Source organism: Anolis sagrei, chromosome 3 (genome assembly GCF_037176765.1).
Source record: "Anolis sagrei isolate rAnoSag1 chromosome 3, rAnoSag1.mat, whole genome shotgun sequence".
In the NCBI taxonomy this organism is placed as follows: Eukaryota; Metazoa; Chordata; class Lepidosauria; order Squamata; family Dactyloidae; genus Anolis; species Anolis sagrei.
In genome coordinates this window covers 2,651,905-2,671,154 of record NC_090023.1, presented here as the reverse complement: position 1 = coordinate 2,671,154, position 19,250 = coordinate 2,651,905, and the positions used below count along the sequence as shown (strand labels likewise).

Here is a 19,250-nt window from a genome sequence, read left to right as displayed (position 1 = left end):
TTAAAATCCTTCTACCCTCTGTGATGTTAAAATCCCTTTTCTCTCCCTTGTCAAAAGTGACAGGCTTTTTCCCTCTCACAACCAACTTCTCCCCTTATTGCTGTAACCAATCGGGAGTCGGCTGACTCCTCCCTATGGCCTCCTTGCCTCTCTCAAGATGTCAGCTAACTGATTCTTAGGCTTCGGCCTAGTCGGCAAAAGGTTAGATTTATGACAACTTCCACCACAGAAGGATGCAAAATGATCTTAGCAGATTAGAGAGATGATTGGCCAGTACTAACAAAATGAAGCTCAATGGGGACAAATGCAAGAGACTCCACTTAGGCAGAAAAAACGAAATGCAAAGATACAGAATGGGGGACGAGGCCTGGCTCGAGAGCAGGACATGCAAAAAAGACCTTGGAGTCCTCATGGAATCTCCTTTGGGGCGACACCTTCTGCTGTCAAGAATTCAAAGACTGTACATTGCTTAAGTCGCATTGATCGACCATCTGCGCAGAATTCCACACTTTAACAACACAACCGTTCAATGCTAAGCCTTCCCGTTAAAATGGAACTGTAGAGGAGAGTCTATTGAACAAGCTAGTACCTACTGCATACCAATACTGTCATCTGTTGAGAAGTTATGAAGGTGGAGGCATTACTTTTCATTCAACCCTCGTATCATTTATCTATCTGTTTTTCAGAGGACCACCAGGTGGAAATCATGACACGAGAAGTAAAAATAGATGATCTGAAAACATATTGTGAGAAGGGGGTGAGAAGGCGGGGTAGAAATATAGTGAAATGGCAGGGAGAAGGTTTGAGGAAAAGAGACAAAGAGAGTTCCTGAGGTCTGAAAAAGTATGGTTTTATTTCCAGCTGGGACCCTGGAGTGGAGCTGTGTCCAAAAGCAACCAGAGTGCCCAATAAAGGCATTGACTGCCTTTTATACACTTCAAATGCAGGCAAACAAAGAAACATGCTTCTACATACATTGACATCATTCTCTGCGTTACTTTAGCATCATAGGAATATCAAATTCTATCTTCCAACATACAAAAGCCATGTCTCTGTATTTCTTTCTAAAGAGCAGCATACAGCTTGCAGCTTACATTCATCAATCAAGGGGCCTACTTTGACCTGTCAGGAGGGAGAGATAGGCTCCTTACTTAGAAGGAAGATGCTGGGCTATGTTGTACCAGTCTCTGTTGCTACTAGGACGGGTTTATCTCCCCCCTGGAATGTTCACCTCCCTCTTACTGTGCCTGGACACAGCTTGCTTGTCCTGTCAGCTTGGGTTTCTGATACAGAGAGAACTTGATTTTTCTATACATTTCGATGCTTGTAAAGTACATACAATTTATACATAAATAAATATCTATATTTCCAATTTCTCCCCATCAATAGGAAATAATATTACAAAATGAGAACTCCCAGGATTCTTTGCAAAACTCAAATTCCCAAGACCCCATAGCAAGGAAGTGGGGCAGTTAAAGCAATGCCGAACTGCATTCATTCTGCAGTGCAGATGCACCCTTAGTCACCTCTTTTTTCTTTGCTGCTGCAGCCTCCAGATCTTTCCAGCCAACTTGCACTACAGGATGATTTGAATGCACTTCTTCAACTGCTATGGAATCCTGGGATTTGTAGTTTGGCGAGGTTCCAACAGTCTTGGGCAGAAAAGGCTGCAGCCTTTATGAAAATACAACCCCCAGGACTCCGTAGCAAGGAGCCATGGAAGTTACGTCGATACCGGGCAAGATTCTGGAAAAGATTGTTAAGGAAGCGGTCTGCAAACACTTAGAAACAAATGCAGTCATCGCTAATAGTCAACATGGATTTATCAAAAACAAGTCATGCCAGACTCATCTGATCTCTTTCTTCGATAGAGCTACAAGCTGGGTAGATGCGGGGAATGATGCCGTGGATGGAGCGCGTCTGGATTTCAGTAAGGCCTTCTTTGACAAGGTCCCCCATGACCTTCTGGCAAGGAAACGAGTCCAATGTGGGCGAGGCAAAACTACGGTGAGGTGGATCTGTAATTGGTTAAGTGGACGAACACAGAGAGTGCTCACTAATGCTTCCTCTTCATCTTGGAAAGAAGTGACAAGTGGAGTGCCACAAGCAGGGTTCCGTCCTGGGCCCGGTCCTGCTCAGGATCTTCATTAATGACTTAGATGAAGGGCTAGAAGGCATGATCATCAAGTTTGCAGATGACACCAAATTGGGAGGGAGAGCCAAGACTCCAGAGGACAGGAGCAGGATTCAAAGGGATCTTGACAGATTAGAGAGATGATGGGCCAAAACTAACAAAATGAAGTTCAACAGTGACAAATGCAAGATACTCCACTTTGGCAGGAAAAATGAAATGCAAAGATACAGAATGGGGGACATTGCCTGGCTCGAGAGCAGTACGTGTGAAAAAGATCTTGGAGTCCTCGTGGACAACAAGTTAAACATGAGCCAGGAATGTGATGTGGCGGCAAAAAAAGCCAATGGGATTTTGGCCTCAGGCATCAAGAGGAGCCTAGTGCCTAGATCTAAGGAAGTAATGCTACCCCTCTATTCTGTTTTGGTTAGACCACGCCTGGAATATTGTGTCCAATTCTGGGCACCACAATTCAAGAGAGATATTGACTCTAAGCTGGAATGTGTCCAGAGGAGGGCGACTAAAATGATCAAGGGTCTGGAGAACAAGCCCTATGAGGAGCAGCTTAGGGAACTGGGCATGTTTAGCCTGAAGAAGAGAAGGCTGAGAGGAGATATGATAGCCATGTATAAATATGTGAGAGGAAGCCACAGGGAGGAGGAGGGAGCAAGCTTGTTTTCTGCTTCCCTGGAGACTAGGACGCAATGGAACAATGGCTTCAAACTACAAGAGAGGAGATTCCACCTGAACATTAGGAAGAACTTCCTGACTGTGAGAGCCATTCAGCAGTGGAACTCTCTGCCCCGGAGTGTGGTGGAGGCTCCTTCTTTGGAAGCTTTTAAGCAGAGGCTGGATGGCCATCTGTCAGGGGTGATTTGAATGCAATATTCCTGCTTCTTGGCAGAATGGGGTTGGACTGGATGGCCCATGAGGTCTCTTCCAACTCTTTGATTCTATGATTCTATGAGTGCATCTACACTGCAGAATGAATGCTGTTCGGTTCCACTTTAACTATCCTGGCCTTTCGCTTTCTCTGCCAAAGAGGCCTGGTGCCTCATCAAACTGCAAACTACACAGCAGTGAAAGGGACGCCCAGCTGCATTAATTCCTCAATGTAAGAGTTGCACCCGTTGTTTCTTGCAGCATGAAAAGGAGAGGAGAAAGCCAGCCTGCAAGCAATGGCATTGATCCCATCTCTTGCTCTTGACGTCCTGAATGCTCTCAGCTTCCGACATCCACAGATTCACACCAAGATTCAGTAACTTCGTGGTAAATTAAGTAATTTTGCACCTTTTACCCCCACCTCTGCCTCTGCAGAGACTTTGGCTCTCCTGGGAGATGAGAATGCGAGACTCACAACGGAGGCATGGAAAGGAAGAGAGATCGTGCAAGGGAAACTTTTGTGCCAAGTCTGCAATCTCACATTAGCAAAAGAAGGCACCTTCCTCCACATATTTCTAAGGAATAGGTCATTTTTTTGCATACAATACTAGGTTGGCTTGCCTATTTTAAAGACGGATGCTGAGGCAGGCAGGAGCTATTTGCAGCCAGAGCGAGGAGAAGCTCCGTTTTAGATGGAGAACATTGCCAAGTCCATGATTTCTATCATTGTAACATTGCTAGTTTGCTGCTAACGTGGACCTTTTGCAGGTGTTTAAGCAATATTGTTGTTATAGCGAGCTGCCCCTAGAATCATACAAACACAGAGCCAAAGAAATGGAAGGGATCCCCAAAAGCCATCCAGTCCAACCCCTCGGGTGGCTTTTGGAATACAAACCCTCCCGTCAGAAGGCCATCCAGCCTCTGCTTAAAGACCTCCACCACAGAAGGATGCAAAATGAATTGTCGAAGGCTTTCATGGCCGGAATCACTGGGTTGTTGTAGGTTTTTTTTGGACTATATGGCCATGGTCTAGAATGCCTCTAGACCATGGCCATATAGCCCAAAAAAACCTACAACAACCCGATGCAAAATGATCTTAACAGATTAGAGAGATGATTGGACCAAACTAACAAAATGAAGCTCAATGGGGAGAAATGCAAGAGACTCCACTGAGGCAGAAAAAAGGAAATGCAAAGAGACAGAATGGGGGACAATGCCTGGCTCGAAAGCAGTACGTGTGAAAAAGATCTTGGAGTCCTCGTGGACAACAAGTTAAACATGAGCCAGGAATGTAATGCTGCAGCTAAAAAAGCCAATGGGATGTTGGCCTGCATCAGTAGGAGCATAGTGTCTAGATCCAGGGAAGTCATGCTACCCATGAGCCATTCAGCAGTGGAACTCTCTGCCCCGGAGTGTGGTGCCACAGGGAGGAGGGAGCAAGCTTGTTTTCTGCTTCCCTGGAGACTAGGACACAATGGAGCAATGGCTTCAAACTACAAGAAAGGAGATTCCACCTGAACATGAGGAAGAACTTCCTGACTGTGAGAGCCGTTCAGCGGTGGAACTCTCTGCCCCGGAGTGTGGTGGAGGCTCCTTCTTTGGAGGCCATGATTTCTATCATTGTAACATTGCTAGTTTGCTGCTAACGTGGACCTTTTGCAGGTGTTTAAGCGATATTGTTGTTATAGCGAGCTGAAAAGTGAGCTTTTCTCGGCAAGATCTGTTCAAAGAGTGTTTGTTGCGCCCCAGCCAGGATCCGCCTTGCACTTCGCACCAGCCAGGTATCCAAAAGGATTAATAAAACACCTCACAACCTCTGGGGATGCTTGCCATAGATGCAGGCGAAACGTCAGGAGAGAATGTTTGCCATGTATATGTGCATTGTAATTCGCCCTGAGTCCCCTGCGGGGTGAGCAGAGCGGAATATAAATACTGTAAATAATAAATAATAATTTTCTGAATCAGCACTCCAAATAACCAAACCAAAGTATTGTCGGAGGCTTTCATGGCCAGAATCACTGGGTTGTTGTAGGTTTTTTCAGGCTATATGGCCATGGTCTAGAGGCATTCTCTCCTGACGTTTCGCCTGCATCTATGGCAAGCATCCTCAGAGGTAGTGAGGTCTGTTGGAACTAGGAAAAAAAGGGGTTATATATATATCTGTGGAATGACCAGGGTGGGACAAAGGACTCTTGTCTGCTGGAGCTAGGTGAGAAGGCTTCAACTGACCACCTTGATTAGCATACAATGGGCTGACTGTGCCTGGAGCAATCTTTTGTTGAGAGGTGATTAGCTGTCCCTGATTATTTCCTCTCTGTTGTTTTGCTGTTGTAATTTTAGAGTTTTTTAATACTGGTAGCCAGATTGTGTTCATGTTCATGGTTTCCTCCTTTCTGCTGAAATTGAATCAAGGAACATGAAAGGCACTGCAGACTACTTCAGCCAGAGAAGTCAGCCATAGCAGAGCACCTGAGGAACCAGCCTGGACACAGCACATTATTTGAGAACACAGAAATGCTGGACCACACCAACAACCACCATGTTAGGCTACACAGAGAAGCCATTGAAATACACAAGAAGCATGTGGACAGTTTCAACAGAAAGGAGAAAACCATGAAAATGAACACTATCTGGCTACCAGTATTAAAAAACTCTAAAATTGCAACAGCAATGGTCTGGTTGCTGATGACACGATGAATAAAACAGAGAGAAAACAATCAGGGACATCTAATCACCTCTCAACAAAAGATTGTGCTACTCTCTGCTGAGTACGCATGCCCAGTGTGGAACACATCACACCACACTAAAACAGTGGATGTGGCTCTTAATGAGACATGCCGCATAGTGAAAGGACCAAGGCAGAGACATCTCCAGCTCATCCCCTGTTTGGGTATCAGCCAACACGTCAATGACTTAAATCTAGACATAGTTTTCTAAGATCTACAGAGACACCCGCTGGAACACCTCAGCAAGCGAGAGTCCAAACGTGGCAGGCTCAAACCCAGAACCTCAACCAATGGCTGATACCAAATGAGAGACTCCCCCCTGGGCACACAGAGGACTGGGCGACTTGGAAGGCACTGAACAGACTGTGTTCTGGCACCACGAGATGCAGAGCCAACCTTAGGAAATGGGGCTACAAAGTGGAATCCTTGATATGTGAGTGCGGAGAAGAGCAAACCACTGACCACCTGCTGCAATGCAACCTGAGCCCTGCCACATGATGCACCAGGGAGGACCTTCTTGCAGCGACACCGGAAGCACTCCAAGTGGCCAGATACTGGTCAAAGGACATTTAACCAAATACCAAACTCAGAAGTTTTGTATTTTTCTGTTTGTTTGCTTTGTTCTGTTAGAAATGTAATATAATGGACTGGTTGCTCTGACATGACAAATAAATAACAAAAGATTGCCCCAGGCAAAGTCAGCCCATTGTATACTAATCAAGATGGTCAGTTGAAACATTCACACCTATCTCCAGCAGACAAGAGTCCTTTGTCCCACCCTGGTCATTCCACAGATATATATATAAACCCTTTGTCCTAGTTCCAACAGACCTCACTACCTCTGAGGATGCTTGCCACAGATGCAGGTGAAACGTCAGGAGAGAATGCCTCTAGACCATGGCCATACAGCCCGAAAAAACCTACAACAACCCAACCAAACCAAATCTAAAGTTGACCAAAAACTGATTCGTAACCCTTTTGGTACTCATGTTGGAGAGTGGTCCCTGGTCAAAAGAAATGTTGGGAACCACAGCCGTGCATGGCTTTGCAATGAGGTGGAACTCTGTATGTCCAAAGCCACAAGCAAGGCTTCCTGTTGTTCATTCGTTCAGTCGTCTCCGACTCTTTGTGACCTCATGGACCAGTCCACGCCAGAGCTCCCTGTCGGCCGTCACCACCCCCAACTCCTTCAAGATCAGTCCAGTCACTTCAAGGATGCCATCCATCCATCTTGCCCTTGGTCGGCCCCTCTTCCTTTTGCCTTCCACTTTCCCCAGCATCATTCCCTTCTCTAGGCTTTGCTATCTCCTCCTCATGATGTGGCCAAAGGACTTCCGCTTTCCCTCTCGTCTCCTTCCCTCCAGTGAGCAGTTGGGCTTTCTTTCCTGGAGGATGGACTGGTTGGATCTTCTCGCAGTCCAAGGCACTCTCAGAACTTTCCTCCAACACCACAGCTCAAAAGCATCGATCTTCCTTTGCTCAGCCTTCCCGAAGGTCCAGCTCTCACATCCGTAGGTGACTACAGGGAAGGACTAGGCGGATTTTGACTAGGCTTCCTCGGCTGCCCATAATAATCATAACATGGCTTGATGTGCAACAGTGGAGGGCTCCCCCGTGTGGACGCACGCCCCCTTCCCTCTCTCATAGAATATTCCTGGGTTACAAATATCATTTTCTAATTGGTTGTATCAAATGCAAAAACTATTCGACTGCAAAACCTTTGCAGGATATCCTGCAGCACATGTGTCTTTAGTTCAGGCATGGGCAAACTTGGGTCCTCCCTCCAAGTGTTTTGGACTGCAACTCCCACCATTCCCAACAGCCTCAGACCCCCCTTCCTTTTCCCCCTCAGCCACTTATGCACCTTATTATTATTATTATTATTATTATTATTATTATTATTATTATTATTACTGTTATTATTCCCTGCTTTATCTCCCCTAAAAGAGACTCAACAACAACAATTAATAATGTGTTGTTATTGTTGTTGTTGTTGTTGTTGTTATTCCCAGCTTTATCTCCTCTGAAGGAGACTCAACAACAACAATAACAATTAATAATGTGTTGTTATTGTTGTTGTTATTATTCCCTGCTTTGTCTCCCATGAAGGAGACTCAACAAAATTAATAATGTGATGTTGTTGTTTTTATTATTATTATTATTATTATTATTATTATTATTCTCTGCTTTAACTCCCCTGAAGGAGACTCAACAACAATTAATAATGTGTTGTTGTCATTATTATTATTATTATTATTATTATTATTATTATTCCCAGTTTTATCTCCCCTGAAGGAGACTCAACAACAAGAATAACAATTTATAATGTGTTGACATTATTATTATTATTATTCCCTGCTTTATCCCCCCTGAACGAGACTCAACAACAACAATTAATAATGTGTTGTTGTTGTTGTTGTTATTCCCTGCTTTATCTCACCTGAAAGAGACACAACAACAACAATTAATAATGTGTTGTTGTTGTTGTTATTATTATTCCCTGCTATATCTCCTCTGAAGGAGACTCAACAACAACAATTAATAATGTGTTGTTGTCATTATTATTATTATTCCCTGCTATATCTCCCCTGAAGGAGACTCAACAACAACAACAATAACAATTAACAATGTGTTGTTGTTGTTGTTGTTGTTGTTATTTTCTGCTTTATCTTTACTGAAGGAGACTCAACAACAACAATTAATAATGTATTATTAATAATACATTATTATTTAATGTATTATTATTATTATTATTATTCCCTGCTTTATCTCCCCTAAAAGAGACTCAACAACAACAATTAATAATGTGTTGTGGTTGTTGTTATTATTATTATTCCCTGCTTTATCTCCTCTGAAGGAGACTCAACAACAATAATAAAAATTAATAGTGTTGTTATTATTATTATTATTATTCCCTACTTAATCTCCCCTGAAGGAAACTCAACAACAACAATTAATAATGTGTTGTTGTTATTATTATTATTGTTATTGTTATTCCCTGCTTTATCTCCCCAGAAAGAGACTCAATAACAACAACAACAACAATTATTAATGTGCTGTTATTGTTAGGGCAGTACAATCCCAGTATACTCAGGTTCAATATTCGTTGTTTCCTTTCATAGAATCATAGAATCAAAGAGTTGGAAGAGACCTCATGGGCCATCCAGTCCAACCCCCTGCCAAGAAGCAGGAATATTGCATTCAAATCACCCCTGACAGATAGCCATCCAGCCTCTGCTTAAAAGCTTCCAAAGAAGGAGCCTCCACCACACTCCGGGGCAGAGAGTTCCACTGCTGAACGGCTCTCACAGTCAGGAAGTTCTTCCTCATGTTCAGGTGGAATCTCCTCTCTTGTAGTTTGAAGCCATTGTTCCATTGCGTCCTAGTCTCCAGGGAAGCAGAAAGGAAGCTCCCTCCCTCCTCCTCCCTGTGGCTTCCTCTCACGTATTTATACATGGATATCGTATCTCCTCTCAGCCTTCTCTTCTTCAGGCTAAACATGCCCAGCTCCTTAAGCCGCTCCTCATAGGGCTTGTTCTCCAGACCCTTGATCATTTGTGTCGCCCTCCTCTGGACACATTCCAGCTTGTCAACATCTCTCTTCAATTGTGGTGCCCAGAATTGGACACAATATTCCAGGTGTGGTCTAACCAAGGCAGAAGAGAGCATGGGGAGCATTCTGTAGGCATGTTCTAGGTCCTCCAATGCAACTTTACAAATAGTATTATTGAGTAGGATTCACTCTTGACTTCAGTGCATCCAGCCCCACCCCCAAAAAACCTATGGGGTTTAAGAAAGGGGATTTCGGTGCATTCAGAAACCACAACCTTGGGTTCATCTCCATCTCTAGAGGACTGTCCAGGCCTGAATGGCTGAACGGGGTTGGACTGGATGACCTTTAGGGAGCCCTTCCAACTCTGTGATCTTAGGACTAGATCAGGGATGGGGAAACCTCTGTCCCCCAGGTGTTTTGGACTCCAACTCCCACCATTCCTGACAGCCTCAGGCCCCTTCCTTCCTTTTGGACTCCAACTCCCACCATTCCTGACAGCCTCAGGCCCCTTCCTTCCTTTCGGACTCCAACTCCCACCATTCCTGACAGCCTCAGGCCCCTTCCTTCCTTTTGGACTCCAACTCCCACCATTCCTGACAGCCTCAGGCCCCTTCCTTCCTTTTGGACTCCAACTCCCACCATTCCTGACAGCCTCAGGCCCCTTCCTTCCTTTCGGACTCCAACTCCCACCATTCCTGACAGCCTCAGGCCCCTTCCTTCCTTTTGGACTCCAACTCCCACCATTCCTGACAGCCTCAGGCCCCTTCCTTCCTTTTGGACTCCAACTCCCACCATTCCTGACAGCCTCAGGCCCCTTCCTTCCTTTTGGACTCCAACTCCCACCATTCCTGACAGCCTCAGGCCCCTTCCTTCCTTTCGGACTCCAACTCCCACCATTCCTGACAGCCTCAGGCCCCTTCCTTCCTTTTGGACTCCAACTCCCACCATTCCTGACAGCCTCAGGCCGCTTCCTTCCTTTCAGACTCCAACTCCCACCATTCCTGACAGCCTCAGGCCCCTTCCTTCCTTTTGGACTCCAACTCCCACCATTCCTGACAGCCTCAGGCCCCTTCCTTCCTTTTGGACTCCAACTCCCACCATTCCTGACAGCCTCAGGCCCCTTCCTTCCTTTTGGACTCCAACTCCCACCATTCCTGACAGCCTCAGGCCCCTTCCTTCCTTTCGGACTCCAACTCCCACCATTCCTGACAGCCTCAGGCCCCTTCCTTCCTTTCGGACTCCAACTCCCACCATTCCTGACAGCCTCAGGCCCCTTCCTTCCTTTTGGACTCCAACTCCCACCATTCCTGACAGCCTCAGGCCCCTTCCTTCCTTTTGGACTCCAACTCCCACCATTCCTGACAGCCTCAGGCCCCTTCCTTCCTTTTGGACTCCAACTCCCACCATTCCTGACAGCCTCAGGCCCCTTCTGAGGGGGAAAAGGAAGGGGCCTGAGGCTGTCAGGAATGCTGGGAGTTGGAGTCCAAAACACCTGGAAGGAGGACCCTAGGAGGACCCTCCTCAAGGGCCACCCAGCCCATCCCTCTGCTTCTGCCAGGCGTGTAGGCACGACTCAAACCCTCCCGACAGATGGCCATTCAGCCTCTGCTTCCCAAAGAAAGAAAGGCAATTCCTGCTCTTACCATCTTCCCAAAGTTTGGGTGGGATCTCTTCCTGGAAGGCTCCATCAGTGCTGCAGGACAGAAGAGGGGGGGGGGGTTCCTTGCTTTGCCCTGGCTCTCCTTCTTCTCTCCCCCCCCCCCCAACCCAACCCCAACCCCAGTGGCCCCTCCTTCTCTTTCTCCTCCTTCTCTCCCTCCCTCTTTCTCTCTCTCTTTCCCTCCCAGTTAATCCCTCCGTCCGGGCGAAGCGCCATCAACCTGCAGCCGGAGAGAGAAGAGGAGGAGGAGGAGGAGGAGGAAGAAGAGGAGGAGGAGGAGGAAGCAGCAGCAAGAGAGAAAGGAAGGTCGCCACCACTCCGTCGCCGATGCTGATGCTGCCAGCCCTTCCTGACGCCTGAGAAGAAGGAGGAGAAGAAAGAAGAAGAGGAGGAAGGCGAGGAGAGGGAAGAGAGGGAGAGGAGGAAGAGGAAGAAGGAGAAAAAGGCAAGGAGGAGGAGAGGGAGAGGAAGGGGGAGGAAGGAAGGAGGAGAAAAGGAGAGGGAGAGGGAGAAGAAAAGAGGAAAAAGGAGGAAAAGACAAGGAGGAGAAGGAAAGGGAGAGGAAAGAAGAGGAGGAGAAGGAGGAGGAAGGAAGGAGGAGAAAAGGAGAGGGAGAGGGAGACGAAAAGAGGAGAAAAAGACAAGGAGGAGGAGAAGAGGGAGAGAAATTAGCGGAGGATAAAAGGAGAGGAGGAAGGGCAAGAACCGGGAGAGGAAAAAAAGAGGAGTGGGGGAAGGAGAAAGAAGAATAGGAGGAGGAGAAGCGGGAGGAGTGAAAGAGAGAGGGAGAAGAAAAGAGGAAAGAGACGAAGAGGAGGAAGAGAAGAAGAGGGTGAGGCAAGAAGGAAGGAGAAGAAGAGGGAGACAAGGAGAGGAGCAGGAGGAAGAAGGAGAAACAAGAAGGGGGAGAGGAATAAGCGGAGGAGGTGGAAGGAGGAAGAAGGAGGAGAAGTGGGAGAAGGGGAAAAAGAGAGAGGAAGCAGAGAGACAGGAGGAAGAGAAGAAGAGGAGGAGGAGAGGAAAGAAGAAAGGGGAGAGGAATTAGCCGAGGAGGAGAAAAGAGGGAGAAGGAGAAGAAAAGGGAGAGGAAGGAGGAGGAAGGAAGGAAGGAGATAAGGAGAGGAGGAGGAGAGAGAAAAGGAGAAGAAAAGAGGGAGCACAGGAGGAAAAGAGGGTGAGGGAAGAGGTGGAAGAGGAGGCGGAGAAGAAGATAAGGAGCAGGAAAAAAGAGAAGGGGAGAGGAATTAGAGGAGGAGGAGGAGGAGATAAGGAGGAGAGGAGGGAGAAGGAGAAGAAAAGAGAGCAGGAAAGAAAAGAAGAGGGTGAGGGAAGAGGAGGAGAAGGAGGAGAAGATAAGGAAGAAGAAGAAGGGGAGAGGAATTAGCGGAGGAGGAGAGAAGGAGGAAAGAAAGGAGGAGATAAGGAGCAGGAAAAAGGAGAAGGGGAGAGGAATTAGAGGAGGAGGAGGAGATAAGGAGGAGAGGAGGGAGAAGGAGAAAAAAAGAGAGCAGGAAAGAAAAGAAGAGGGTGAGGGAAGAGGAGGAGAAGGAGGAGAAGATAAGGAGGAAGAAGAAGGGGAGAGGAATTAGTGGAGGAGGAGAGAAAGAGGAAAGAAAGGAGGAGATAAGGAGCAGGAAAAAGGAGAAGGGGAGAGGAATTAGAGGAGGAGGAGGAGATAAGGAGAAGAGGAGGGAGAAGGAGAAAGAAAAGAAGAGGGTGAGGGAAGAGGAGAAGGAGAAGAAGATAAGGAGGAAGAAGAAGGGGAGAGGAATTAGCGGAGGAGAAGAGAAGGAGGAAAGAAAGGGCGAAAGAAGAAGGGGAGAAGAAAAGAAGGTGGGGAAAGAAGAAGAGGAGGAGGAAGGGGATGAAATAGTGGAGGAGGATCAGGAGTGGGCGTGTTCTCTTCCTTCCTTCCTTCCCTCCCTGCGGGGATGCCCCTCGTGGGCTAGGGATGGCCCGCCGGCCGCAGCGCCGTGCCCTGGACCCGGCTGGTCCTGCTGCTCTTCTTCCTCCTCTTCCTCCTGCTGCTCTTCTCCCGGCTGCTCCACCGCCTCCTGCCCTTCTTCCTGGCCCTGCTCCTGGTGCTGGGGGTGCGGTGCTGCTGGCGGAGGTGCTGCTTCTCCTCCTTCGCGGGGTGTGCCCGGCCTCGCCCCCCGCCGCCTGCCCCTCTGCGCCCTGCTTCTGCTTCTCCACTCCGGACACTGACCAGTGCCGCTACCTGGCGCTCCACGCCCCGCCCCAGGGACTCCCGGAACAGGTGCGCAACCTCTCCATCCTGGGCGGGAACCTCACCTTGCTCCCCGGAGCCGCCTTTGCCGGAGGATGGCGAGGAGAAGACGACGGAGAATGGACAGGTGACGAAGATGCGTCCTCCTCCTCCTGCGCCCCACGCCGCCCTCTGCCCCACCTGCGGGTGTTGCTCTTGACCCACAACCAGGTGGAGGTGGTGGAGGGGGGCGCCTTTGCCGGACTGCCCTCCTTGTCCGTGCTGGACTTGAGCCACAACCCCCTCCAGTCCTTGTCCGTTTCGGCCTTTGCTTTCTGCCCGCACTTGCGCCTCCTGCGGCTCAACCACGCCCTGCTCTCCTCGCCGGACACTCTCCTCCAGGAAGGCAGCTTGGCCAACCTGAGCTTGACCCGGCTGGAGCTGAGGGGCAACCGCCTCCGCGATGCTCCCCCCGGCTGGACATTGCCGCCGTCCTTGCGCGACTTGGACTTGCGCAACAACTCCCTCCGGGGTGTCAAGGGTCAACGCCTGGACTCCTTCCTGCCCTTGCCGGCCTTGAGACTCCAGCTGACCGCCAACCCGCTGGACTGCCAATGCGCCTCCCTGCGGCCACTCCTGCGCTGGCAGAGCAACGCCACCTGGCGCGTCGCCGACGCCCGCAACCTGCGCTGCAACAGCCCCGCCCGGCTCAAGGACGCCCTTCTACGGAGGCTACGGCCTGTCCAGTTGGGGTGCCCCCCAAACGAGGACGACGACGAGGAAGAGGCCAGAGGGTGGGGGCTGCTGGACACTAGCAGGGAGGCGCCCGACCCGCAGCTGGAGACGGCCTCCTACGTCTTCTTCGGCATCGTCCTGGCCCTCATCGGCTTGGTCTTCCTCATGGTGCTCTACCTCAACCGCAGGGGCATCAAGCGCTGGCTCAACAACCTGCGCGAGGCTTGCCGGGACCAGATGGAGGGGTACCACTACCGCTACGAGCAGGACAGTGACCCACGGAGGGTAGGCTCCGGGGACCTCTGAGGATGGAGCTAGCCGCGGCTTCTTGGAGGGTAGGCTCCGGTGACCTCTGAGGATGGAGATAGCCGCGGCTTCTTGGAGGGTAGGCTCCGGTGACCTCTGAGGATAGAGCTAGCCGCGGCTTCTTGGAGGGTAGGCTCCGGTGACCTCTGAGGATGGAGATAGCCGCGGCTTCTTGGAGGGTAGGCTCCGGTGACCTCTGAGGATAGAGCTAGCCGCGGCTTCTTGGAGGGTAGGCTCCGGTGACCTCTGAGGATGGAGATAGCCGCGGCTTCTTGGAGGGTAGGCTCCGGTGACCTCTGAGGATAGAGCTAGCCGCGGCTTCTTGGAGGGTAGGCTCCGGTGACCTCTGAGGATGGAGATAGCCGCGGCTTCTTGCTGGCGGCAACGTCCCTTCCGTGTCTGGAGGGAATATGCTTATGGCATCGGAAATTGGGGATTCACTTCCCCAAAGGGAATGTTGACCTGGACACTGGAGACGGACTGCTCTGCGCTCCATCCATTCCAGGGCTAGGCTGAGGATGGACATTGCCCTGGACAAAAGAAGGACATCACCCCGGACACTGGTGTTCGACTGCTCTGCGCTCCATCCATTCCAGGGCTAGGCTGAGGATGGACACTGCTCTGGACACAGGAAGGACATCACCCCAGACACTGGTGTTCGACTGTTCTGCGCTCCATCCATTCCAGGGCTAGGCTGAGGATGGACACTGCCGTGGACAAAAGAAGGACATCACCCCGGACACTGGTGTTCGACTGCTCTGCGCTCCATCCATTCCAGGGCTAGGCTGAGGATGGACACTGCCCTGGACACAGGAAGGACATCACCCCGGACACTGGTGTTCGACTGCTCTGTGCTCCATCCATTCCAGGGCTAGGCTGAGGATGGACACTGCCGTGGACAAAAGAAGGACATCACCCCGGACACTGGTGTTCGGCTGCTCCGCGCTCCATCCATTCCAGGGCTAGGCTGAGGATGGACACTGCCCTGGACAAAAGAAGGACATCACCCCGGACACTGGCGTTCGGCTGCTCTGCGCTCCATCCATTCCAGGGCTAGGCTGAGGATGGACACTGCCCTGGACAAAAGAAGGACATCACCCCGGACACTGGCGTTCGGCTGCTCTGTGCTCCATCCATTCCAGGGCTAGGCTGAGGATGGACACTGCCCTGGACACAGGAAGGACATCACCCCGGACACTGGCGTTCGGCTGCTCCGTGCTCCATCCTCTGCTCTGAGAGTGTTGCCCAAGTCCCTGGAGGTGGGCTGCTCCATTCCTTCCAGGTCTCAGACACTGGAGTTTTGCTCCTTCATGCTCCATTCCTTCCAGGGACGCTACCTTGGGCTTAGGAAGGACATTACCCTGGACACTGGAGTTCGGCTACTTCATGCTCCGTTCCTTCCAGGAATTCAGGAAGGACATTGCTGCAGACACTGGAGTTCGACTGCCTCATCCCTTCCAATGCTGAGACTGAGAAAGGATGTTGTCCCAGGCACAGATGGGCTTCCTCTTGCTCCAACCCTTTCCCCAGAGCAACAACATTGTGGCTACACTCAGCCCTGGAATGAGAGACGGAGGTGGGCTTCCCCATAGCCTCTCCTTCCAGGGCTGAGTGTAGCCACAATATTGTTGCTCTGGGAAAACGGGATTCAGCAGCTACTCTCTTCCAACGCTGGGCCGAGAAAGGATGTTGTTCCAGGCACGGATGGGCTTCCTCTTGCTCCAACCCTCCTGAGAAGAAGGGTAGACCTAAGTGCTGGAGGTGGGCTTCCCCAAGACCTCTCCTTCCAAGGCTTAGTGTAGCCATGATGTTGTTGCTCTGGGGAAAGGGATTCAGCAGCTACTATCTTCCAAGGCTGGGCCAAGAAGGGATGTTGTCCCAGGCACAGATGGGCCTTCCCTTGTTCCGACCCTCCTGAGAAGAAAGGTTGACCTAAGTGCTGGAGGTGGGCTTCCTCATGACCTCTCCTTCCAGGGCTGAGTGTAGTCACGATGTTGTTGCTCTGGGGAAAGGGATTCAGCAGCTACTCTCTTCCAAGGCTGGGCTGAGCTGAGAGGAGATGGTACCCCAAACAGAGGAGGACACCTATCCAGGTTTGGTTTGAGAGGAGTCATCGCCCTTGAGCAGGCATAGGCCAACTTCGGCCCTCTCTCCAGGTGTTTTGGACTCCAGGTGTTTTGGACTCTCCAGGTGTTTTGGACTCTCCAGGTGTTTTGGACTTCAACTCCAGTAGGCTTTTAGGAATGGTGGGAGTTGAAGTCCACAACACCTGGAGAGTTGGCCCATGTCTGATCTACACTTTTGTTGTGTGCCTCTAGTCGCTCCTGACCTATGGTGGCCCTACGCCAAGAAGGTACGCCATTGCCTTCCTTTGAACCCCACAAAGCGCAACAAAATCAGGGTGTGGTGGGAGATAATTTGCAGCCAGGAAGTTCCCAGCTCCTCAAAGGCATCTAATTCCAAACTTGGTATCCATCCCCACAGTAGATGTTGAAGGTTTTTCCAAAACCTAGCCACTTTGTCAACGATGGGACTCTACCATTGGGCTAGATGACCTTCTGGTGCCCCTTCCCACAACCTGGGCTCTACCATTGGGCTAGATGACCTTCTGGTGCCCCTTCCCACAACCTGGGCTCTACCATTGGGCTAGATGACCTTCCAGTGCCCCTTCCCACAACTTGGGCTCTACCACTGGGCTAGATGTCCTTCTGGTGCCCCTTCCCACAACCTGGGCTCTACCATTGGGCTAGATGACTTTCTGGTGCCCCTTCCCACAACCTGGGCTCTACCATTGGGCTAGATGACCTTCTGTTGACCATTGGGCTAGATGATCTTCTGTTGACCATTGGGCTAGATGATCTTCTGGTGCCCCTTCCCACAACTTGGGCTCTACCATTGGGCTAGATGACCTTCTGGTGGCCCTTCCCACAACCTGGGCTCTACCATTGGGCGAGATGACCTTCTGGTGCCCCTTCCCACAACCTGGGCTTTACTTTGGGCGAGATGACCTTCTGGTGCCCCTTCCCACAACCTGGGCTCTACCATTGGGCTAGATGATCTTCTGGTGCCCCTTCCCACAACCTGGGCTCTACCATTGGGCTAGATGACCTTCTGGTGCCCCTTCCCACAACCTGGGCTCTACCATTGGGCTAGATGACCTTCTGTTGACCATTGGGCGAGATGACCTTCTGGTGCCCCTTCCCACAACCTGGGCTCTACCATTGGGCTAGATGACCTTCTGGTGCCCCTTCCCACAACCTGGGCTCTACCATTGGGCTAGATGACCTTCTGTTGACCATTGGGCTAGATGATCTTCTGTTGACCATTGGGCTAGATGACCTTCTGGTGCCCCTTCCCACAACCTGGGCTCTACCATTCGGCTAGATGACCTTCTGGTGCCCCTTCCCACAACCAACACACACCATCCACTTCCATTTCCAACCAAAAGGAAATAGTGATGCATTTTGAGATTCTAATGAGACCCATTCCCCAAATATTTGGGCTCAAATCTGCAACCCAGCATTCAGGAATTGGGGGTGCTTCTCTCTGTATCCCCAAAACACACACATCCCTCTCTCCTCTGACTTTCTCGCCCTGTGGGTGCATTTTAGGGATACGTTTTGTACTGTTTTTGTTAGGAAAACGTTGCAATCTGGGGCTGGATCCTCCGAAAAGCAACCCTCAAAGTAAACAAGCCTTGGGTCCAGTGGGAAATCAAAACAGGAAACCAGAATCCCTGAAGGATCCATTGGGTTGTATGGATTCTCCTCCAGATTGAGGTCCAGATGAGAGTATCTTGCATTTGTCACTGTTGAATGAAGTTCAACAGTGACAAATGCAACATACTCCACTTTGGCAGGAAAAACGAAATGCAAAGAGACAGAATGGGGGACGATGATGCCTGGCTCGAGAGCAGTACGTGTGAAAAAGATCTTGGAGTCCTCGTGGACAACAAGTTAAACATGAGCCAGGAATGTGATGTGGCGGCAAAAAAAGCCAATGGGATTTTGGCCTGCGTCAATAGGAGCCTAGTGTCTAGATCTAAGGAAGTAATGCTCCCCATGCTCTATTCTGCTTTGGTTAGACCACATCTGGAATATTGTGTCCAATTCTGGGCACCACAATTCGAGAGAGATATTGACAAGCTGGAATGTGTCCAGAGGAGGGCGACTAAAATGATCAAGGGTCTGGAGAACAAGCCCTATGAGGAGCGGCTTAAGGAGCTGGCCATGTTTAGCCTGAAGAAGAGAAGGCTGAGAGGGGATATGATGAGGGCCATGTATAAATATGTGAGAGGAAGCCACAGGGAGGAGGAGGGAGCAAGCTTGTTTTCTGCTTCCATGGAGACTAGGGTATGGAGAACAAGTCCTATGAGGAGTGGCTTAAGGAGCTGGGCATGTTTAGCCTGAAGAAGAGAAGGCTGAGAGGGGATATGATAGCCATGTATAAATATGTGAGAGGAAGCCACAGGGAGGAGGAGGGAGCAAGCTTGTTTTCTGCTTCCATGGAGACTAGGGTATGGAGAACAAGTCCTATGAGGAGTGGCTTAAGGAGCTGGGCATGTTTAGCCTGAAGAAGAGAAGGCTGAGAGGGGATATGATAACCATGTATAAATATGTGAGAGGAAGCCACAGGGAGGAGGAGGGAGCAAGCTTGTTTTCTGCTTCCATGGAGACTAGGGTATGGAGAACAAGTCCTATGAGGAGTGGCTTAAGGAGCTGGGCATGTTTAGCTCGAAGAAGAGAATGCTGAGAGGAGACATGATGAGGGCCATGTATAAATATGTGAGAGGAAGCCACAGGGAGGAGGAGGGAGCAAGCTTGTTTTCTGCTTCCTTGGAGACTAGGACGCAATGGAACAATGGCTTCAAACTACAAGAAAGGAGATTCCATCTGAACATGCAGAAGAACTTCCTGACAGTGAGAGCCGTTCAGCAGTGGAACTCTCTGCCCCAGAGTGTGGTGGAGGCTCCTTCTTTGGAAGCTTTGAAACAGAGGCTGGATGGCCATCTGTCAGGGGTGCTTTGAATGCAATATTCCTGCTTCTTGGCA

The 19,250-nt window shown here is 49.9% G+C and overlaps 1 protein-coding gene and 1 long non-coding RNA gene across 2 annotated transcripts; one reads left to right on the top strand and one right to left on the bottom strand.

Annotated features, from left to right (window-relative positions):
- The first annotated feature begins 12,246 nt into the window (after positions 1-12,246).
- Positions 12,247-17,490, top strand: TPBGL (trophoblast glycoprotein like). The gene is made up of 2 exons (XM_067466409.1): positions 12,247-16,371; positions 16,408-17,490. Exon 1 carries the CDS (start codon positions 12,904-12,906, stop codon positions 14,197-14,199), a length of 1,296 nt encoding a protein of 431 aa, XP_067322510.1. The 5' UTR covers positions 12,247-12,903; the 3' UTR covers positions 14,200-16,371; positions 16,408-17,490.
- Positions 17,394-17,604, bottom strand: LOC137096691 (uncharacterized). The gene is made up of 2 exons (XR_010909614.1): positions 17,539-17,604; positions 17,394-17,484 (listed from the first exon to the last, which is right to left on the bottom strand). It is a non-coding gene; the product is annotated as an uncharacterized lncRNA (long non-coding RNA).
- Between the last annotated feature and the right edge of the window lie 1,646 nt (positions 17,605-19,250).